We start from the raw sequence: 25240 nt of genomic DNA, 5'->3' as shown, positions 1-25240 counted from the left end.
GAACTTGTTTCATACTGAAGATGCTGACTGATCTTGAGATGGAATTCCCTGAACTTGTTTCATACTGAAGATGCTGACTGATCTTGAGATAGAATTCCCCGTTTGAGCAAGTATTTCTGATATCGTATTAGCAAGGTGCCTGTACCACATGACTTTTTAAGATCTGTGTTAAGAGAATAAACCGCGACCCAGGTAACATTTTGAACGATGTCTTTTTAAATATTTCACCATTTTTAATGGGATAAAGTGGAGAGCCTGCTCATTCGTGAGATTTTTCTATGTAGGTAAAATATTTAAAAAGACATCCTTCAAAATGTTATCTGGCTGGCGCTTTATTCTCCTAACACAAATCACGTGGTATAAGCATTGTGATTAGGATTCAGCAAAACTGTAGTCACCTATTCAAGCAGGTGAGTGGAAACTTACACCTCTGAGATTTAATGTTTTGCATACATGCTTTTTTTGTATATATGACAATTATTTTCAAAATTGTCATTTTACCATACTATTAAAAAGTCCCTATAGGACCCTAAATAAACAGGAGCTGCGTTCGTGAAATACAATGCCCCCTACTGCGACGCTTTGAAGCCATATATTTGACCTTTGACCTTGAAGGATGACCTTGACCTTTCACCACTCAAAATGTGCAGCTCCATGAGATACACATGCATGCCAAATATATAATTGCTATCTTCAATATTGCAAAGTTATGACCAAGGTTAAAGTTTGTGACACATAAAATGACAAAAGTTTGTGACAGATAAAATGACAGACACATACAATGAAGGACGGCCATAAAAAGTACATTCTTTTTAATAATTTAATGTAGCCATTTTCTGAAGAAATTTTCTGGTATGTAACCTGTATGAGTGATGTTTTCCCTAATAAAATGCAATGTTTTAAAGTACCTTACTATTATAACAAGAGCTTGTCACAGTAGTGCCAAATCCCCGCCGACATGTGTTTGCTTGTATGACAACATTTGTTTTAGAGAGTAAAATAATATTTGTAAAACAAATAAAGCGAGATAATTCAAAAACTATGGCTGAAAGAGTTATGGCTCATGTTCACTGCACATCTCCTAGTTGCCATCTGTTAATATTTCTAGTTTCAAGTAAATCCCTTCAGTAGATTTAGAGTTATGCTCCGGACAAAAATTTACTTTGTAAATAAGCAAGATCTTGTCACAGTAGTGCCAAATCCCCGCCGAAATGTGTTTGCTTGTATGACAACATTTGTTTTAGAGAGTAGAATAGCATTTGTAAAACAAATAAAGGGAGATAATTAAAAAAACTATGGCTGAAAGAGTTATGGTTCATGTTCACTGCACTCCGAACAAAAATTTACTTTGTAATTAAAAAAAGGGAGATAATTAAAAAACTAAGGTAGATAGTGTTATGGTTCTTAGTCACTACACTTCTCCTACTTGCCATCTGTTTTTATTTAAAGTTTCAAGTAAATCCCTTCAGTAGATTTAGAGTTTTGCTCTAAACAAAAATTTACTTTGAAATTAAATAAAGGGAGATAATTAAAAAACTAAGGTAGATAGAGTTATGGTTCTTAGTCACTGCTCTTCTCCTACTTGTCATCCGGTTATATATATATCAAGTTTCAAGTAAATCCCTTTAGTAGATTTTGAGTTATGCTCCAGACAAAAATAAAGGGATATAATTAAAAAACTAAGGTAGATAGAGTTATGGTTTTTAGTCACTGCACGTCTCCTAATTGCCATCTGTTTATATTTTAAGTTTCAAGCAAATCCCTTCAGTAGATTAAGAGATTTGCTCTGGACAAAAATTTTCTTTAAAGTTATATAAAAGGGGAGATAATTCAAAAACTATGGTAGATAGAGTTATGGTTCTTGGTCACTGCTCTTCTCCTAGTTTCCATCTGTTTATATTCAAAGTTAAAAGTAAATCCATTGAATAGATTTGATGTTATGCTCCGGACAAAGTTTTGGACGGACGGACAGACGGACGGGACCTATTACTATATCCCCCCAAAATATTTTTTTGGCGGGGATAAAAAAAGGGAGTTTATTCAAAAACTAAGGTAGATAGTGTTATGGTTCTTGGTCACTGCACTTCTCCTACTTGCCCTCTGTTTTTATTTAAAGTTTCAAGTAAATCCCTTCAGTAGTTTAGAGTTATGCTCGGGACAAAAGTTTACTTTGAAATTAAATAAAGGTAGATAATTCAATAACTAAGGTAGATAAAGTTATGGTTCTTAGTCAATGCACTTCTCCTACTCGCAATCTGTTTATATTTCAAGTTTCAAGTAAATCCCTTCAGTAGATTTAGAGTTATGCTCCGGACAAAAATTTACTTTGAAATTGAATAAAGGGAGATAATTCAAAAACTAAGGTAGATAGAGTTATGGTTCTTAGTCACTGCACTTCTCTTACTTGCCATCTGTTTATATTTCAAGTTTCAAGTTAATTCTTTAGTAGATTTAAAGTAATGCTCCGGACAAAAATTTACTTAAAATTATATAAAAGGGGAGATAAATAAAAAAACTATGGTAGATAGAGTTATGGTTAATGGTCACTTCACTTCTCCTAGTTGCCATCTGTTTATATTTCAAATTTCAAGTAAATCTCTTCAGTAAATTTAGAGTCATGCTCCGGACAAAATTTACATTAAAGTTATACAAAAGGGGAGATAATTCAAAAACTAAGGTAGATAGAGTTATGGTTCTTGGCCACTGATGGTCACTGCACTTCTCCTAGTTGCCATCTGTTAATATTCTAAGATTAAAGTAAATCCATTGAATAGATTTTGAGTTATGCTCTGGACAAAGTTTTGGACGGACGGACGAACAGACAGACAGGACCAATTACTATATCCCATCCGAAAAAAAATTTGGCGGGGATAATTAATGTGTGCTGAGAGTGTGCTTGAACGATAGCATGTATATTAGTTGCTGGAACCCTCACCTTATATTGGTGATCACACGAGACTTTCGCAATATCTTGTATATCTGGTCTTCCATACAGTGCTGCAAACGTTTCACAGTTGAGATTTTCTGCAAAATATTGAGCAAAAATAATGCAAAACTACTAATAACAAACCAGATCTTTTTCACATTATGAATCATTCTTCATTAAAAAAAAAATCACCAAGTTGTAGTGAAAACAAGAAATGTATCTGTATGCAAAAATGCACACACACTCAACTTTCATCTCAAAACTCTAATAATGAAAAAAGGATCACCATATTTAGGTACTCAAGCTCGTATGCTGGTTAATATTGCCTTTAAATATCAACATGCAAACAGCATTAATTGTTTGCTAAATAAACAATATTTAAGTGCAACAACTATAATCATTTTTTTTTCTAAATATCAATACGAATGTCTTAAAGCAAAATTCAGTCTAGTAATTGTTTTGCTAAATATTATAAAACAAGAGATGTGTTTGTCAGCAGCACAATGCCCCCTACTGCAGCACTTTTTTTTTTGGACCTTTGACCTTGAAGGATGACCTTGACCTTTCACCACTCAAAATGTGCAGCTCCATGAGATACACATGCAGGCCAAATATCAAGTTGCTATCTTCAATATTGCAAAAGTTATGACCAAGGTTAAAGTTGGTGCCACATACAATGACAGACACATACAATGACAGACAGACAGGCCAAAAACAATATACCCCCGATCATTCGATCCGGGGGCATACAAATATCCAAGGGCAACAACACTAACCTGAGGTTTGCTCCTATATGCGGAGTTGTCCACCGCCTCTTCAGAGTCAAACTCCAACGTGGACATCTCAAACAAAAAGAGAACGCGGGGAGAGCAAGGTCGAGCGTTGTACTTCCAGTCGGGCGACACTCCAAGGCTTGCAATCTGGTCCTGGACACATTTCTGAGTCTTGACTCTGAGAGGCAGGAAACATGGTACCATATGGATACATTCATATCTGAACAATTTGTAGTCCAGTATTTGTTAGCAAAAAAAAAACAATACCAAATTTCTTTTCTTTTTTTAAACAATGTTATTTTTCCCACTAAAAAAGGACCAAAGCACTTTTTCCAAAAAAAACTGTAGTCAATTAGACAATCAAATTAAATTTAAGACCTTTCTAACTAGATTCTAGTTTTAAAGACTTCATTTCCTACCCTAAGCTACTATTGAGCTGCAGACAGAACAAGAAACCGTCGGAGATGGGTGATGCTCCCCAAAGTTTTTTTTGTCACAATATTGCTCTATATATTCAGATACAAGGAAACGTCTTGAGGACACAGTAGTTGGGGGGACAAGAAATTTTTTATAGAAAATTTCAAAGGCCATTACTCTGTGAAAAATCATCCGACCAGAACCCCTTGATAATATGCACATCTCCTCTTGGTAGTGTAGCTTCCCATAAAGTTTCATTGAATTCCAGTTATAAGTTGCTGAGAAATAGCCCGGACAAGAATTGCACTATATGTACAGTTAATGGAAAATTTCAAAGGGCCATAACTCTGTGAAAAATCATCCAACCAGAACCCGCTGATAATATGCACATCTCCTCTTGGTAGTGAAGCTTCCCATAAAGTTTCATTGAATTCCGGTCATAAGTTGCTGAGAAATAGCCTAAACAAAAATTGTGCCCGGACGGACACACGGACGGACAGACGAAGCGGCGACTATATGCTCCCCCCCAAGGCTGGCTCTGGTTTTATGCTGGTTGCAGAGAACCATTTTAACGCTGTTTCTTAGCGGGAAACAAATAAATAACAGACCTCTTATGCTGAAAGTTTAAAGAGAATTATTGTTGGTATAGACAAAATTTCATCAATCATACCTTAAATGAGCTTATTGTTGGTATCAAACTAAAATATTGACATATTTTGCATCAATACATATTCCCTTTTCTCACACATATATCTAGAGAAGCTAATAAAAACAGTATTTTTTAAAAATTAATAAAATATCAATGTGTTTCTTTGATACAGGGGCCCAGTGGGACTAATAACTACAACAGTCATTGAAGATGACAAAATCCCCACACTAGCTCATTTAAAGCAGGTGCCAAACTTAAACATTAAATGCTGATATGTGGAAGATATTACTTATCGGATGGAAGATATCATTTACCGAATGGAAGATATCACTTATCAGATGGAAGATATCATTTACTATATGGAAGATATCACTTACCAGATGGAAGATATAACTTACCGTATGGAATATATCACTTACCGTACGGAAGATATCACTTATCGGATGGAAGATATCACTCACCGTATGGAAGATATCACTTATCGGATGGAAGATATCACTTACCAGATGGAATATATCACATATCAGATGGAAGATATCACTTACCATATGGAAGATATCACTTACCGGATGGAAGATATCACTTATCGGATGGAAGATATCACTTAACGGATGGAAGATATCACTTATTGGATGGAAGATATCACTTACCGTATGGAATCCAGTATCCTAAAGAGCCTCACGTATGTGGTATCAAATGAGGACCCTGGATGTGAGATCTGTTAATACATGAAAAACATAGGAGAAGAAATTGTGACCATAGGTAAATTATTGTGTCACCAACCGTGACCATTGCTTATCATGTATCGGAAAGAAAAAACCTTGATGTACAATTAAGTTTTTTTTCTTCTAAATTTATATTAAAAACATAAACAAGTAACAGATATCTGTAATATTTTGACAACTGCTAAGTCCCTCATAACCAAACCTAGCAGATATTTTTAGTTTTAAAACCTACATTTTGAATGAAGCTTGGCCTTTTCCCGTAATATAGTTGGATTTTTTTCCATTGTGTACAGATGCACAAGGTATGAGTCCTTACGATAATACATTATAAATATACCATTTAATGTGCCATGTTGGAATATATCTATAGAAAATATATACATGTTTTGCTTCACATGTACCTGTACATGTTTCTCTTTGTTAGACAGATATGACCTAAAGTCTATATTACTTGATAACATATGCAACAAACATTTTTCAGGTTTACAGTACCTTTGGCCATGATAATCAAATGTAAAACATTGTATGATGCATTTTAAGCTAAACATGTAGAGAATCACGTTTCTAATGTTATAATATACCATGGTGGACTAAATTTGAACGCTATATACATCTGTTTTATTGTATTTGCCTTCTTCAAATTAAGTTAAATTTGACCTGTTTAAATTCTACAAAAGCAGAAAGTCTAATCCCTGATTATTCTGTGCAGACTCTGAACGTGGCACATATCATGGAAACTTTAAAGTACTAAAATTGATAAGAGCAGTAAATTTGGGTTACATACCACTATTAGATGTGAAACTTGGAACAGGAACAACATGCACTTAGCATAGTGGCACTCCTCCTGTTGCCATAGCCCCTGCAATTCCTAAAAAAAAAAAACACAAAAAATTTGAATTTGGGCTGGGCTCTGTGAAAAAGGGGTTTAATGCAGTCCACATGCTAATCAGGGGCAAAACTTTTTGCAGTTATGATATTTTCATTTGAACAAAGTATTTTTGGGGCAAAAATCCAGTTTGGGCAGAAAGCGGACTGCACAAGCTAATCTGGGACGACAGTTTCCGCACATGTATTTAGCCCACTTTCAACAGAGCGCGGCTCTTTTCTACATTACCACTGGCGACAACTGACATGAGCCACCATGAAACATCAGAAATATATGAAAAGGGTTTTAAGACAGGAACAGGTAACACATTAACAGGACCTTACAAATATACATTGAATATTAAAATCAAGACTTAGTTACCTTCATTGTCAGAAGCAATTTGCATCTGTTCAGACAGGTTGGACAAATAACACATAAACAAGACCTTACGATTAATAATTATACCCTGAATATAAAAATCAAAACCTAGTTCAAACTACCTTTTCAGAGGCATTTTTCATTTGTTCACAGACGGCTGAAAGTCTGTACGTATCATGTAGACTGGTGTGGTGTAGATAGACCACATTATTGTCACCATCGTAGTAACACTCTATCTCTCCCTGTGAAAATAGAGAAACACCGGGATACACTTCCTGACATTGTCGAAATAGTACAATTAAATAAAGTAAAAACATATAATTAAACAAGAGCTGTCCACAGAGATCGCTCATGGCTATTCTTTCACTTTGCTTGTTTAATGATCATTTTATGACAGTCACCTGACATTATGACCACAAACACAGATTTGAAGTTGAATATCTTTATTAGGTATACAGTATAAGTAAACTTAAATATGAATATTTACAAATAAAGGGCAATATTAGTGTAGAGATAATTTCATATCAAATCCCTATACACATATTTCGCTGGGTTGGGCATTGAACCGCTGATCAATGGAGCCACAGTCTGGGAAAACAGGGCTTAAGGCATGTGCATAGTGTTGTCCAGATTAGCCTGTGCAGTTGGCACAGGCTAATCTGGGAAGACACTTTCTGCCTGAATTGGATTTTGTTTAATTCCATAAAGGCTAAAAGTGTTAACCCTGAAAAGCCTTGCTGCATGCAGGGGCTAATCTGGGATGGCACTTTAAACACAGACATAAAGCCCAGTTTTCCCCGAATGAGGCTCATTGAATGTACAGTCCACCCTACCAACTGAGCTAGCCAGTCCTGAGCATGAGGATTCATAAAGGGAGTTTTGACATCAGTCAGTAGTTAAGTTGTTCATACAAGTAATATATGTTTGTGGCACTATTCAGGGTCAAATGACGTTTACCCGCACCATATGTTTTTTAAAACATTATTTGTGTTCAAAGTAGTATATTTAACTGAACAATAGTATTAAGGTGTACTATTGTTAAGATTATTATTTCATTATTATACTATTATAGATTGTTTTTTTTGTTTTTTTTCCTATCAATATGAAACAAAAATTGTGTTACCTTATTTACCAATGTCTTTAATTCTTTACTAACACCCTGAAACAAAATGAGGATATAGTTATAAAAAGACACAAAATTGTTAGAACAATATACAAAGATGTCTTGATCTAACAACCGTTATAAAGATATTCTACTTTGCAGAATTAGATTTACACAGACCTTATCTAAAGACTGCTACATGACAGTGATAAATCTGATGAAGTTAATTTATTTTCTGCAAAATCATTTTTTGGGGGACACATGAATGTTTTGTTTATTCTTGGGTCACAATTTAATAGCATTTTTTCAAAAACAAACATCTGTGACATTGCCTGACCCTACCCCGTGACTTCATGCTAACTAATTTCAATGATACATGTACTACAGTATTTGTGTCATGGTTTCAAGGCTTGCTTTTGGGATTCCTGGCATTCTCAATATTGTTCCAAGCATTGCACAATACAAAATTAATGAAGTCATTATCCAACACTCGCACAATAATCTAGTTTCTCTTAACTGTACAATCACTTATACATGTGTATTCATATGCTTGAAATTCTGTGTTTTTCGTTTAAAGGAAGTCTCTTCTACACAAAAATCCAGTTAAGGCGGAGAGTGTCGTCCCTTATTAGCCTGTGCGGACTGCACAGGCTAATCTGGGACGACACTTAACGCACATGCATTATGCCCAGTTTTATCAGAACGCGGCTCAATTAACCTTTTAACACTATGTGAAATACACAAGCATTACCTGAAAGGCCTCTGCGTCTAGTACATTGTTGAACTTGGATGCCTTGGAGGTGAATCCGCTATGGCTGCTCTTTCCAATGATGGACACCACACACACCTTGTTGGACTTCCAGTGCTCTGGACTGATCAAGATCATAATTCTATCTTAACCCTTTACCACTTACGGTAGATACATATTTTGGCATGTTTGTAGTCTCTTAAAAAGTTAAATTTAATCAAAGACATTTCTTACTAGATTCAAGTTTTAAAGGCTCCAATTCTAACCCTAAGATACTGATGAACAGCAAACATGAATCAATTAACCCTTTCCCACTCAGAGGCAAAGTGAAAATGGCTATGTGCAAACAGCATTAAACCTGAACAGACAGCAAGTTACTCGCAGGCTGTTCTGGTTTTATGCTGTTTGCACATAGCCATTTTCACTTTTCCTCTGAGTGGGGAAGGGTTAACTGATTCAGGATTTTTCCATTCTCAAACTGTTAATAAAACAAGCACATGTGCATAGTAACAAACCTTAGCGACCAATCAGAAGGGCCCGTAAGATGAGAAACATAATTGACAGGATACAGATTACTACAGGGAGCTAAATCTAGCCAGTTTTTGTCAAAATCATTTTAATGCAGTTTTTGTTGTTCTGTTCAAGAATAACTTTTTAACTATAAATGGACGTACTAGTATAAAACATTTGTGTTTTTAAATATTTATATTTAGAACTTACATGTAAGGTGTATTTATTTAAAGGGCCTTTGTATGAAATCATGCAAATGATCTACAAAATAATTGTTAATAAACAGAAAATAAATAAAAACTCCTTAAAATGGAAAATCATTAACTGTTCAAAATTACTAAATGGCTATTTAAAGTCGAAGAAATATTCTATCAAACCAATTGGATTGTGAGGACCGATGAGAACCAGGCATATATATTGGTAAAATTCTATTTGTTTTATGCCAAATACATGTATGTTATTGTTCAAAGTTCTTTTATTAACTCTTTCAGTGCTGGAACCGAACTTTGAAAGCATTTGCAAACAGTTTGGATCCAGATGAGACACCACAGAACGTGGCATCTCATAAGGATCCAAACTGTTTGCTATTCTGATAGTATTCTTTGAATTTTTTTTTAAAGAAATGCTTATTTTAGAAATTCAGCAGACGACATTTTAGCAGACAACAAATTTCCCATAATGCAAAGGGTTTAAGTGTAACACATGAGTCTTGGAGATTGAGAAGACTATTGGCTTGCAGGCAGCAATTTATATTGACTATCAGGGGTATCGCTAGGTCTATTGGCTCGCAGGCAGCAATTTATATTGACTATCAGGGGTATCGATAGGTCTATTGGCTTGCAGGCAGCAATTTATATTGACTATCAGGGGTATCGCTAGGTCTATTGGCTCGCTCGCAGGCAGCAATTTATATTGACTATCAGGGGTATGCATAGACTATTGGCTTGCAGGCAGCAATTTATATTGACTATCAGGGGTATCGCTAGGTCTATTGGCTCGCAGGCAGCAATTTATGTTGACTATCAGGGGTATCGCTAGGTCTATTGGCTCGCAGGCAGCAATTTATATTGACTATCAGGGGTATGCATAGACTATTGGCTTGCAGGCAGCAATTTATATTGACTATCAGGGGTATGCATAGACTATTGGCTTGCAGGCAGCAATTTATATTGACTATCAGGGGTATGCATAGACTATTGGCTTGCAGGCAGCAATTTATATTGACTATCAGGGGTATGCATAGACTATTGTCTTGCAGGAGGCAATTTATATTGACTATCAGGGGTATGCATAGACTATTGGCTTGCAGGCAGCAATTTATATTGACTATCAGGGGTATGCATAGACTATTGTCTTGCAGGCAGCAATTTATATTGACTATCAGGGGTATGCATAGACTATTGGCTTGCAGGCAGCAATTTATTATCCCCACGCTTTTTGAAAAAAAGGTGGGGATATTGTGGTTATCTCCGCCGTCCGTCCGTCTGTCTGTCTGTCTGTCTGTCCGTCCGTCCTGGCCACTATCTCCTCCTACACTAAAAGCACTAGAACCTTGAAACTTACACACATGGTAGCTATGAGCATATGTGCGACCCTGCACTATTTGGAATTTTGATCTGACCCCTGGGTCAAAAGTTATAGCAGTTGGGGTGGGGCGGCGTCAGAAATTATCACTCATTTTTTTAGGTTATTTTACATTTACTTCTTTATTTCTACACCGATTCACTTCAAATTGATACTGGACCTCTCTTATGACAATACGGTCAATCTCAACCATGCAAGGCCCCATTCCCAACCCTGGGGCGCCCCGCCCACATAGGCCACACCCACCAAAAATTTCCATTTACTATAATTTTTTCATTTCTACACGGATTCACTTCAAATTGATACTGAACTTTTGTTATGACATTAGGGTCAATCTCAACTATGCATGGCCCCAATCCCAACCCTGGGGCGCCCGCCCACATAGGCCACACCCACCAAAAAATTCCATTTACTACAATTTTTTCATTTCTACACGGATTCACTTCAAATTGATACTGAACTTCTCTTATGACATTAGGGTCAATCTCAACTATGCATGGCCCCATAACCAACCCTGGGGCCCCGCCCACATAGACCACACCCAACCAAAATTGCCTTTACTATAATTTCTTCATTTCTACACCGATTCACTTCAAATTGATATTGAACTTCTCTTATGACAATACAGTCAATCTCAACTATGCATGGCCCCATTACCAACCCTGGGGCGCCCCGTCCACATAGACCACACCCACCCAAAATTGCCTTTTACTATAATTTCTTCATTTCTACACCGATTCACTTCAAATTGATACTGAACCTCTCTTATGACAATACGGTCAATCTCAACTATGCATGGCCCCATTACCAACCCTGGGGCCCCGCCCACATAGACCACACCCGCCCAAAATTGCCTTTTACTATAATTTCTTCATTTCTACACCGATTCACTTCAAATTGATACTGAACTTCTCTTATGACAATACGGTCAATCTCAACTATGCATGGCACAATTACCAACCCTGGGGCGCCCTGCCCACATATGTCACACCCACCCAAAATTGCCTTTTACTATAACTTCTTCATTTCTACACCAATTCACTTCTAATTGATGATGAACTTCTCTTATGACAATACGGTCAATCTCAGCTATGCATGGCCCCATTACCAACCCTGGGGCACACCTAGGTCAAACATTCGGCGTGGGGATACGTGTCGGCCTCTGCCGCGCCATTTCTAGTATTGACTATCAGGGGTATGCATAGACTATTGGCTTGCAGGCAGCAATTTATATTGACTATCAGGGGTATGCATAGACTATTGGCTTGCAGGCAGCAATTTATATTGACTATCAGGGGTATGCATAGACTATTGGCTTGCAGGCAGCAATTTATATTGACTATCAGGGGTATCGCTAGGTCTATTGGCTTGCAGGCAGCAATTTATATTGACTATAAGGGGTATCACTAGGTCTATTGGCTTGCAGGCAGCAATTTATATTGACTATCAGGGGTATGCATAGACTATTGGCTTGCAGGCAGCAATTTATATTGACTATCAGGGGTATGCATAGACTATTGGCTTGCAGGCAGCAATTTATATTGACTATCAGGGGTATGCATAGACTATTGGCTTGCAGGCAGCAATTTATATTGACTATCAGGGGTATCGCTAGGTCTATTGGCTTGCAGGCAGCAATTTATATTGACTATCAGGGGTATCGCTAGGTCTATTGGCTTGCAGGCAGCAATTTATATTGACTATCAGGGGTATCGCTAGGTTTATTGGCTTGCAGGCAGCAATTTATATTGACTTTCAGGGGTATCACTAGGTTTATTGGCTTGCAGGCAGCAATTTATATTGACTATCAGGGGTATCGCTAGGTTTATTGGCTTGCAGGCAGCAATTTATATTGACTATCAGGGGTATCGCTAGGTCTATTGGCTTGCAGGCAGCAATTTATATTGACTATCAGGGGTACCACTAGGTTTATTGGCTTGCAGGCAGCAATTTATATTGACTATCAGGGGTATCGCTAGGTTTATTGGCTTGCAGGCAGCAATTTATATTGACTATCAGGGGTATCGCTAGGTTTATTGGCTTGCAGGCAGCAATTTATATTGACTATCACGGGTATCGCTAGGTCTATTGGCTTGCAGGCAGCAATTTATATTGACTATCAGGGGTATCGCTAGGTCTATTGGCTTGCAGGCAGCAATTTATATTGACTATCAGGGGTATCGCTAGGTCTATTGGCTTGCAGGCAGCAATTTATATTGACTATCAGGGGTATCGCTAGGTCTATTGGCTTGCAGGCAGCAATTTATATTGACTATCAGGGGTATCGCTAGGTCTATTGGCTTGCAGGCAGCAATTTATATTGACTTTCAGGGGTATCGCTAGGTCTATTGGCTTGCAGGCAGCAATTTATATTGACTATCAGGGGTATCGCTAGGTCTATTGGCTTGCAGGCAGCAATTTATATTGACTATCAGGGGTATCGCTAGGTCTATTGGCTTGCAGGCAGCAATTTATATTGACTATCAGGGGTATTGCTAGGTCTATTGGCTTGCAGGCAGCAATTTATATTGACTATCAGGGGTATCGCTAGGTTTATTGGCTTGCAGGCAGCAATTTATATTGACTATCAGGGGTATCGCTAGGTTTATTGGCTTGCAGGCAGCAATTCATATTGACTATCAGGGGTATCGCTAGGTCTATTGGCTTGCAGGCAGCAATTCATATTGACTATCAGGGGTATCGCTAGGTTTATTGGCTTGCAGGCAGCAATTCATATTGACTATCAGGGGTAACGCTAGGTCTATTGGCTTGCAGGCAGCAATTTATATTGACTATCAGGGGTATGCATAGAATATTGGCTTGCAGGCAGCAATTTATATTGACTATCAGGGGTATGCATAGACTATTGGCTTGCAGGCAGCAATTTATATTGACTATCAGGGGTATGCATAGACTTTTGGCTTGCAGGCAGCAATTTATATTGACTATCAGGGGTATGCATAGACTATTGGCTTGCAGGCAGCAATTTATATCGACTATCAGGGGTATCGCTAGGTCTATTGGCTTGCAGGCAGCAATTTATATTGACTATCAGGGGTATCGCTAGGTCTATTGGCTTGCAGGCAGCAATTTATATTGACTATCAGGGGTATCGCTAGGTCTATTGGCTTGCAGGCAGCAATTTATATTGACTATCAGGGGTATCGCTAGGTCTATTGGCTTGCAGGCAGCAATTTATATTGACTATCAGGGGTATCGCTAGGTTTATTGGCTTGCAAGCAGCAATTTATATTGACTATCAGGGGTATCGCTAGGTTTATTGGCTTGCAGGCAGCAATTTATATTGACTATCAGGGGTATCGCTAGGTCTATTGGCTTGCAGGCAGCAATTTATATTGACTATCAGGGGTATCGCTAGGTATATTGGCTTGCAGGCAGCAATTTATATTGACTATCAGGGGTATCGCTAGGTCTATTGGCTTGCAGGCAGCAATTTATATTGACTATCAGGGGTATCGCTAGGTCTATTGGCTTGCAGGCAGCAATTTATATTGACTATCAGGGGTATCGATAGGTTTTCAAAACAGGAGTCCTAGGACTCCTTACTTGGAAAAGTAGGAGTTGCATTAAATAGTGCACACATCTTCAAATTTTCAGCAAAAAATCCATTTCAATATAGCGTGAATATAAAATAATACATAATATAATTGTTGGTTTCATTATTAAAAACACATATTAAACTATTCCTTGCTTGAATGTCCAGTTAAAACCTGTGGTCATGATTTAATTGAATAAATTTACATTGTAACTTCAATAAAACGCTTATGGGTCAAAACCTAAAACCTGGGTTATAAACAAACCACGTTTTAAGTAAGTTCAGTGCTCTTTTTGCCATGTGTTTTCTTACTGAATTTGCAAAACAATTCATATAAACTCTACTGTATTCATAACCCACTTGAATGCTGTAATGTATATGAATTGTTTGTTTTGCTGTTTTCTTTTCTCTTGATGGTCAATTTAATTAACAATTAATATAATTGAATGTGAATAATACACATTAACAGTTTGTACCCATACCATCAAAGGAAGGAACTGCATCATATTTGGTATTATACCTTTTTTTTTAACAAAAAATATATTTACCTTATAATTATATAACCCAGTTGAAACAACAATAAAACCAGTTTAATACACATGTTTTGACAGTGTTACCAGATGACATTAATTAAATCTATGCCTAATTTTTTTACACCTGTTGGCAGACATCAAATGTTTCGATGTTAATGCTGAGTTGGGGCCAGTTTCTATAAAGATAAAACTGTAAATTTGTAACATATCAGTAAGTGGCCATTTCAAAATGCATTAATAAATTCTATATGAGAAGAAGCACACACATACTGTCAGATACAGCATTAAAGAATAAGTTTCATAGAGGATGGGATGTGAGAAAACTATCGGACATTGCACTACATTGGATTAATTGGATTTTAAACAGGTGTGAGGATTAGTTTCAATAATTCAACTCTCAGCTTTATAAACCAAAGGGTTGCTGAGAGTTGCTTGATTGCTCCACAAATAGCACGGACAATGTTATGGCATATCAACATCTGCTTTTGTAAAACTTAATTACTGCTTGTATTGATTGTTTCCTCGACCCAATTAATAAAAATGGTTGTCCACGGGCAATTTAATTGTAAAAATATGAGCTGCCCAGACTAGCAAATGTACGACTCAGGCAACTCGGACATTTGATTTCGCCACCCCTGGACTCTCAAGAGTCATCACAGCAACAATTATCATCGACTAGTGCGAGGATAAAAATTGTGTTGGCTAGAATTTTAATAGGATATTGCTTTACATGCATTGTTTGTTAATGGAATGACTTGAATATGTGCATCCCAGGGACTCTAAATTGGTTTCCAACTAGTCCATATAAACGTACTCCCAGAGCCTTTGATAATTTTTGCTATGGCAGCTCTGGCAGTCCATATGCACCCCTTCATAAACATGGGTGCAGTTCAGCGAACGGAATCCGTGCGCCTCACTTAACAGACGTCGTTCGAGAAAAATTAAGGAAAATAATGAATAAACTTCATAAACATGTTTAATTTACCAGAATGGCAACCTATGGATGTTATCCTTTGCATGCACCCTATAAAAACACGACGATGTGTCAACACACTTTTCTCGCTGACATTTTTATGTTTAAATTTGAAACAGTGTATTCTGTATCGAATACCACATCGTTATGGACTTTAATAGCTCCATCACATAACCAACATGCAAAATATTGGTGTACTGCAACCTAACCAATATTGGATCAATTTTCCAATATGGCGGATACAGCGTACGAAAGAAAAACTAATTCAATAAAAAGCAATTATTTCTTGCTTTAATGGTACCATTTGGATGAGTTTGTGGTTTAGACAGGTAAACTTTAATAAGTTCTTGCAGTTTCAGTGTTCCTTAACCCTTGCATTATTGATAACATTTTGCACCCATGGACAAGAGAGAGCGCATTGCAACTCTCGGCAACCCATTGGGTTATAAAGCTGAGAGTTGAATTATTGCAACTAGTTTCCAACAAGCGTAATTTGTTTTAAAGCGTTTCTGGAGAACCCTGACTATATATATATAAATATATATAGAGTTATGGAGGTTTCGGTAAATGACAAGTTCGGTAAATTGATTTATATAGTAAATGCCGTGGAGGTTTCGGTAAATTGGTATAAATAGGGATTATCGCACCTTTTGTCGATAAGCGTGCACATTAATTGAGAATTTATTTATAGAAATGTTCATACACAGATGAGTGCATGGGAGAATATACCACTTTAAAATAACATTTTAATTAACTGATATCATCTTTTGCAACGTATAACCAGTATGTTCAAGGGCCAACGCGTTTGTAGTTTTACTGCAACATTGCACAATCATTTAAAGTTTTGCAACAAGTTCACTTTTCAAATAAACAACTTGATGTACTGTATTGCGAAATGATTTATTTGACATTTGATCAAAACGGTTTTTGTTTTGCGACTAATTGACTGCATCAACATAAGCTATGGGATGAGGATATATTAGATGTTGTTTTTGTAAAATTGGTTTTGCCTGCGAAAACACTAGTTGTGAATTATAAAATATTCTCCGCCCAAAGATTGTTTCGCATATGGCTTGGTTAATTATTTCTTGTTTTGATTGCATTGACATTCCTCTCAAAATATATTCTAGCATCATACGTTAATGTTCTTCTGGCGGCGCCACATACATTATTTCCGTGGATTTTGTTTGAATGGGCAATTTCGCGGTTGCCAAATATATTTACATATAAATGAATATTTAACCCCAGAAATATTACCATGACTTAAGTCAAATAACCAATTGGCTTGACATAATATTAAATTATCAAAATATTATATATTTTTAAAAATCCGAATTCTCGGTTAGAAATTTGTGTAATAAACTGTTTTTTATTTCACTAGATTGAAAACGTTGCATTTGTACTCTAATAACACTGGCATGTTTTGCAAACGAGGCAACTCGCTACGTATAGCGACCTTTTCTTTCGTAAATAGAAATGTTATGCTTCATATCCGGTTGCGTGTATTTCTGTTTACCTGTTTTATCGATTGAGTTAGAAATAATAAAGGCGTTTTGAAATTAAGGTAACGCACTTCCTTTTAAATGAGTCATGTTTATAGGCAAATCGTATAGAAATGGCCATTTCTACTGAATTATCAAACGTGCAAACTGCGGGGTTCCATCTGGAAGAAAGTTTGTACACATTTATGTTTCCTTTTTCAGAAATAACGGCTTACTGGTTTTGATGCAATATATAATTGTGGATAAACATATTAAATATTATAAAAATATAATATATTGCAACGGATGCGAACACACGCTTTATACAATGCGCATTTCAATGGAAGCTATTTTTGTATCTTAAAGACCCAGATTACTGACACGAACCACTTTCTCAAGGAAACTCGGCCAAACTTTTGCTATAAAATCCCCTAAACAACAATAAAGAACATAACATCAAACATGATTTCTTTGTAACAGCATTTTAGGGAAACAAAATTTAATATTATTGTATATGACTTGATATGGATTTTTAAATGATTTGCCTGTTTGAATAAATTGTCACAATCAGTTCCATTGATGTGTTTTGATTTCTTACTATGAATCATCATTGAACATTGAACAACAAGTCCCAATTTATCTTACTTTGCCTTAATATGGTGCACGGATGGGAGAAGTTTACCATCATTTGCTTTTTATGGTCTTATTTTTTACTTGAAATAATAAAGTTTTGATTATGCGTGTTTGACTAGGCGGGTGATTTCCATATTCTCAATTTAATTTACTGATTGGCTGAAATTATTTGTAATGTGTGCATGAATCAGCGGGTGATTTCCATATTTTTCAGGGTAATTCACTGATTGGCTGAAAGTAATTCATACATACGAGGCTCAGTGGCGCTGTATATTTCAGCGACCAGAATACATTTTTGAAATAATTAGGTGTATGATTAAATCAGTGAAATACTCATTTCAATTAAGTATCAGCGCGTTTGCAATATTGCAATATTCGGGATGACTGAACAACATTCTTGAGTATATCAGGTAAGCCTTTGATGTACAGCGACTTCGATTTCAATGCAATGTTTTTGCACCAACTTATTATGAACTTTTTATCAAAATGCGTTTGGTTATATATATAATGGCGTTACATATAAAACTTTATGCATTCAGCTACATTTTTTTTAATGACATGAAATATTCACATATGTCCTATATATATATATATATATATATATATATATATATATATATTGTATCCATGTTTTACTTGTTGCCTATTTATAATATATGGTAAATAAAACGGATTACAAAGTCAATCAGTTATTATTTGTTTATTCAACGGATTTGTTCAGGCAAAAAATGATATCAGTTATTTTGGCCGTAAAACCCATTGTTCCAGTACAGTAGCCAGGTGCCTGTGTATTAAGCTGATACGATAGTGATCATCACAGCAGCTTGCTATTACACAGTGTATTCATTCTGCTGGCGTTGTGTTAGATGTCATTTTTATCAGTTTTCAATTATGTGTATCTCTTCGCTTAACTCAACGTTCAATGGCACGCGCACTTAACAAAATTATGAAACATAACGCGTATCATTATATTACTTTTTATTAATTACGTACACGTATAAGATTATATATATTATTTTTTTCTTGTGTTTTTCTCAACCAGAAAGAAATAATAAAACATGTTATATAAAATTCAACATTTGGCTTTTACAAGAGGTGGCCTCCACGTGGCAAGAGCTGGGCAACATATTCATTATGTTGGCAAACTACCTCATGATTATATATTGAGAAATTGAGTATTTATCGGTGGTCTAAAATACTATTGCGCTTTTTATTTAAACTGAAATCATTTTTATTAAATCATGCCTACAATATTTTACAAGAAACTTTTTTAAATAGCATTAAACTTAATTGAAGATCTTACATTGATATCGCCATAAATCATTATTTATTATTACTATTATGTTATTTAAATAAAAGCACCAATTGTTTAAAAAAAACAGTATTGCGTTATTTAAATTGTAAATTTACCTACAATTTCCTAACAGAATTTGTTGTTCAGAGGTAGCTCATTCATTTCCCTTAATTTTTTACCGTAGGCATAGCATTTATTACTCAACTCAAAATTAATCCACAGTTTGCAAATAAATGCCCCTGATGTTAATGTAAGCCAATAATAGGTGTCATTAACACCTTGTTGTAGGTATACCACCTCTATAAAAACCAATTTACCGAACCCTCCACGGCATTTACTATATAAATCAATTTACCGAACTTGTCATTTACCGAAACCTCCAGCACCCTATATATATATATATATATATATATTAAGTATGTTATTTCTGGGGATCCCTATAGTGAATGATTTTCAAGTTCAACGGGTAAAAAGACAATGCCAAAAAAGTTTAAAAGGCATATTTTTTTCTTTTCTTATTATTCGTACGTGATCAGAGAATTAGTATCCGAAACTATCTTTATCCGAAACTGATTTTAACAGTAGTCTCATAAAGTCAATATATGCAGAGAAACCCTCACATCAAAGTTTCCGGGATCGGAAAGGGCACAGCTACTGCTCCTGTTGATGGAAAATAACTCATGGCATATCAGACAAACGGGAATTTCTGCTTAATACTTTTGTTTTTATTTTGTACTTTACCGGAACCTAAAATTACACAAACAAATTTTACTGACATGGGTGTAGCGATTTTAGGTTAGACATCAGTAAAATACTGGACAGATTGTCAGCTAGTCTGGATTATCTGCCCCTAACTCTTTGTATTGGTATTAGAACGACGGCAACCAGAATAATTGTCAGCGAGTTATGTGTGAATTAATTTCTAAGATTGATGTAGAAATTAAGAGAACGATTTTTTTTAGTTTTTTTACTGGACTCTTGTGCATGTGTTAACATGTAAACAAATATAAGTGTGCACAAAAATGGGAGTAGTAAAAGATGTGTTCTGTTCTGATAAATTCGTAACAGTGATTTTGAGGAACTCGATAGCAATCTTACTAATTATTGTATGGTTTGCAATATCTTTTTATGTACTTGCTTAGGATGTTTGAATATTTAGGACAAATCAATAAAAAAGTTTTTTTTTCTATCATTCCCTAAAAAAATGCATACTCTTACTTACCTCGTTTTTAGTAGTTGCCGCGTTCATGCGATGATACTCTGAACTTGGTTTATGAAATTCTTAAATGCGATTTTTTTTTATTTGAACGTGTGTTTAAAATATGCAATAGGATTGTAGTCTATTTGAATTGTTTATATTTAACTTCTAATTTTGTTTAAAGATATCTAATAACTGTTGTTGTAAAGTTTGAAAGTTTAAAGGCATATTAAATTGATTCACCCATAGGTTACCTAATCCATATTCATATACAAATTGGACTTAATTTCTGTGGCTCATTTTTTTTCCATTCTATGTGTTTCCATTACCCTAATGTAATGCTCATGTTAATTATTTATTTTAAAAAAAGATTATATATTACATCAAGCTACTATAACAAAAATTACACCAATGACCGAATGTTTAAAAATTTGGATTTCTTTTCCTTTCGAACGGTGATTTAAAGCGTCTGTCCTTTACTTTATTGAATGCGTTTTATTCCTACTTTTCTGTGCTGTCATTTGGCATACCTAAAGCAGACATTTCATGAACACTGTATACAACATGAGTTCCGCGGTCGGAAACATATGCCCCCCAAACAGGGCTTTGAACTAGTGACCCCCAATTCAATTTTAATATGGGTCATCTACTGTCCAAGGCGAATGCACACGTGAATCAGTCAATTTGTTGAAGAGTTATTGATTGGAAACGATTTTCACACTTATTGTGACAGTGAAGGGGTCATCTACTTTTCAAGGCCAATGGGCATGGGAAGTATCGAGCCAATCGGTCAATTGGTTGACGAGTTATTGATCAGAAACAAGTTTGACACTTATTCAGACAGTGACCTTGACCTAATGACCTCAATTTATGTAGGGGTCATCTACAGTCCAAGGCCAGTGCACATGTGAAGTATCAAGCCAATCGGTCAATGCGTTGACGAGTTATTGGGAAATGATTATACAATTATTTTGACAGTGACCTTGGAGCTAGTGATCCCAATTTCATTAGGGGTCATCTACTGTCCAAGGCTAATATACATGCGAGTTATCAAGCAAATCGGTTTATCCGTTGACGAGTTATTGATCAGAAACGATTTTCACGCTTATTGAGACAGTGACTTTGACCTAGTGACACCAATTTCAATAGGGGTCAACTACTGTCCAAGGCCAATGGAAATGTGAAGTATCATGCCAATCGGTCACTTCGTTGACGAGTTATTGATCAGAAATGATTTTCATAATTATTGTTACAGTGACCTTGACCTAGCGACCCAATTTCAATAGGGGTCATCTACTGTCCAAAGCCAATCCACATGTGAAGTTTCAAGCAATTCGGTTAATCAATTGACGAGTTATTGATCGGAAACGAACTGGTCTTCTTAGTTTAGTATTCCACAATTGCTCCATGGTCTTGCGGTATTCGCCCGACCCGCTGAGTTTTTCGAGTCCCATTATTTGGAAATCATCCATGGAGTGTCCGTCTGTATAGAAATGTTCAGCTACCGGGTCACTGTGCTGTGTGCGAATACGCGACAGAGTCAACAGATGTCGCTGGTACAGAGTTCCGCCAGTCTCTCCCACATACACATACCTGCGACAGCGACGAAAGTTGACCGCGTACACAACGCTCGACACTTCGTCTGCATTATATGGTAAACTTAATGAAACAATATCCATGTATGGATTGACTGATGTAATTAAAACAGCAACACGCTTTGGGAATAATCGTAATATTTTACTTGACCCTATACTTCTAAGGGAATCATGTTAATGTCCTGAAGCGTCTGTTATAAACATGGATGCGTCTTTAAGAGACCACGCAGCATGCACTGCCAATATTGAAATACCGTTTATTTTTTTCGAAACGTTTTCAACGCGAAGTATGGGTTTATAAGCGTGCTGACTTTGATCGTTTCAATGAACTTATAAGTAATATAAATTGGGCAGTGTTTTTATCTTCATGCGGGTCTCTAGACCAAGCTTGTGCATCGTTTACATCGAAGTGATTTAATAAAATTTAAGCACCAACGTAACAAAGTTAACAATATGCACAAACATGTCCGTTTGCATTTTATGAGAACGTTGATGGCATAATTGAAAGTTTACACGCATCGGATCCGAAATCGTACATGAGATTGATTAAAAGACTAACAAATAAATCTGGGTCGTGCAACGATATCCTTCCTCTATTAGATAATAGTGGCATTGTTATCATGGACAATATGAACAAAGCCAATCTTTTAAACAATTATTTTAGTTCCATATGAACTGTTAAAGGGGCCTTTTCACAGATTTGTGCATGTTTTGAAGTTTGTCGTTAAATGCTTTATATTAATAATTGTAAACATTGGAAATAAAAAGGTCCAGTGAAAAATCGAGATTAAAATTTAAAAAAAAAGGAAAAAGTAATCCACAACTGCCTGCCTGGTTTCGAACCACTGACCATCCGCACTCACTCAATGTGGAAAGTATTTTATACGTCATATACGCAATCCGCGTAGTTTCGCAAAATATAACAACAACAGAAATCTCCAAATTATTCAATCGTTTCGCGTTGCAACGCTTTATAATTTTTAGGCTTTTAAATCGCCAAAAGGTGCATATATTGGCTATTTTACAGCTTGTAAATGTTCAGTATTACTGTTTCCTCACACATATCATAACTTAAACGAAAATTTGCGAATCTGAAACAACTTTTTTTAATTTTGTCAATTTACCAAAACGTGAAAAGGCCCCTTTAATGACGAAAACATTGACCCCCCCCCAAACCTCAATAAAAACATCAATGCAACATGTGCATCATTTACATTATCAGTATCGGAAATGCAAGATATATTCAATATATTTAAGCTTGGAAAAGCATCTGGTTGCGATGCGATGGTATAAGCCAATGTATGTTAAAAAAAACATCCACAACGGTATGTGTTCCCCTTTGTATATTGTTTAATATGTCCTTAAATCAATGTCAATTTCCAACACTATTGAAACAAGAATATCAGTGAAACTGATGGATGCTCCCCGATGATGCGCTTTGTCAATCTATGTGTTAATAACCACCTAAAAATCTATTATTAGCCTCTGTGACCATGACCTTGACCCCAGTGACCTCAAACCTCATCAAAAGGTAGAGGTCCATGCAAGGTACCTACATGCCAAATATGAAAGAGATCGGTAAAGTATTGAAGGTGTTATGAGAAACTGTAACAAAAGTGTGACGGAAAAATCTATTATTAGCCTCGGTGACCTTGACCCCAGTGACCTCAAACCTCATCAAAAGGTAGAGGTCCATGCAAGGTACCTACATGCCAAATATGAAAGAGATCGGTAAAGTATTGAAGGTGCTATGAGAAACGGTAACAAAAGTGTGACAAAAGGAAGGAAGTACGGAAGGAACTTCAAAATGGCAACTATATGCTCCCCGAAAATTTTCGGGGAGCATAAAAGCATATGTAATTCCCTTGTTTAAGAAAGGAGATAAACACAATTGCAGTATTTACCGCCCTGTTTCACTACTCTCCTGTTTTGGAAAAGTATTTGAAAGAGTATTATTTAAACATTTGTTTAACTATATGTTGTCTAACGTTCTGTTTCATAGTTCTCTGTCAGGATTTCGGCCGGGTCATAGCGCGGTCTATCAACTGCTAAAATGTACGATTCTGTATGTAAAAATCTTAATGAAAAGAAGAACTTGTCTTGTCTTTTGTGATGTTTCAAAAGCATTTGATAAAGTTTGGCACAGAGGTCTTATTCATAACATGGAAGCTTATGGTTTTAAAAACGAATAGCTATTATGGATTACAGATTATATCTCAAACTGGTCACACCAAGTTCTCATTAAAGATACCATCTCTGACAGTAAGCCTATTAAAGCAGGTATACCCCAGGGTTCTGTACTTGGTCCTCTGTTATTTTTAATCTATATTAATGATATATCTGAAAATCTTGATAGTCTAACAAGACTTTTCGCTGACAACACTTCTCTTGCGTATGCTTCTAAAGATATTGCCGAAATAACCGCATTATTAAATCTGATCTTGACAAACTTAATTGGTCTAGGAAATGGCTCGTGTCTTTTAATCCAAACAAGAAATATCTTTAAAAAAGATATACGGCGTTGATAGTTCAATGAATGAGATCAAGGATAGCGAATGTCTTTTTTCTGTGCAGTTCTTAGCTGCATCACACGCAGTACGGGATGTTACGTGGAGTTTTCGCGGCTTATTTTACATTATTACATATTGCTGGTCATAAACCTATAGATACAAAACAGAAAACCAAAAGAAGAATGGAAGTGAAATTAAAACATACGAGTCAACCGGCCACACGAGAAGTATCCGTATTTATAGGCGCGTTCTTCGAACAAATCTGTTTCAGTGGTTTGTCGGGCATTGCTATTTGATTCGATTATTAACAGTATCGATAATCATCGCGCTCATGCTTAATACATTGGTCAATATGGTGGAATAATTATTGTTAAATTAATCAAAAATAATATTTATCATTGTATTGTTTAAAACACATTAAGAATCTACATATTTCTGGTCTAAAGAAAATTCCAGGTCACCTAGTTCACCGATAGCGTATTTATTATATAACTATTATTTTACTGGCCGCGAACTCCGGTGATGACCTGTATATAAACTCTGACATTCATACACTGGTCGCGAATTGACCCGGGTTGAAATGCAATGTATTAAAGTGAGGCCTCGCTTCCACTGCTCTTTATACTTTTACATGTTAACATGTTGACAAGAATATGGAAGTAAGTACTAAATATGAGAACATAGCCTTTAAATATAAACGCGTTGCGCTGGTAATTCTCTGAAAATAAAAAAGTGCACGCACAAACTGTATTGATGTCGAGAATTGAGTGTAAAACTGTTCTATCTATTA

The 25240-nt window shown here is 36.0% G+C and overlaps 1 protein-coding gene across 1 annotated transcript in view; it reads right to left on the bottom strand.

Moving 5' to 3' along the window:
• Positions 1 to 19936, bottom strand: part of LOC127880680 (nonsense-mediated mRNA decay factor SMG8-like) — a 56275-nt gene extending 36339 nt beyond the window's left edge. Inside the window, exons 1-8 of the mRNA XM_052428014.1 lie at positions 19768 to 19936; positions 8587 to 8707; positions 7857 to 7892; positions 6856 to 6975; positions 6275 to 6358; positions 5416 to 5483; positions 3703 to 3877; positions 2936 to 3024 (exon numbers count right to left, since the gene is read on the bottom strand). Of these exons, the coding sequence (XP_052283974.1) occupies positions 2936 to 3024; positions 3703 to 3877; positions 5416 to 5483; positions 6275 to 6358; positions 6856 to 6975; positions 7857 to 7892; positions 8587 to 8707; positions 19768 to 19829 (755 nt within the window). The 5' untranslated portion in view covers positions 19830 to 19936. The remainder of the gene's footprint in view (positions 1 to 2935; positions 3025 to 3702; positions 3878 to 5415; positions 5484 to 6274; positions 6359 to 6855; positions 6976 to 7856; positions 7893 to 8586; positions 8708 to 19767) is intronic.
• Between the last annotated feature and the right edge of the window lie 5304 nt (positions 19937 to 25240).

Source organism: Dreissena polymorpha, chromosome 5, assembly GCF_020536995.1.
Source record: "Dreissena polymorpha isolate Duluth1 chromosome 5, UMN_Dpol_1.0, whole genome shotgun sequence".
NCBI lineage: Eukaryota > Metazoa > Mollusca > Bivalvia > Myida > Dreissenidae > Dreissena > Dreissena polymorpha.
Note: the sequence above shows the minus strand (reverse complement) of the source record. Positions and strands in the feature narration are given on the sequence as shown.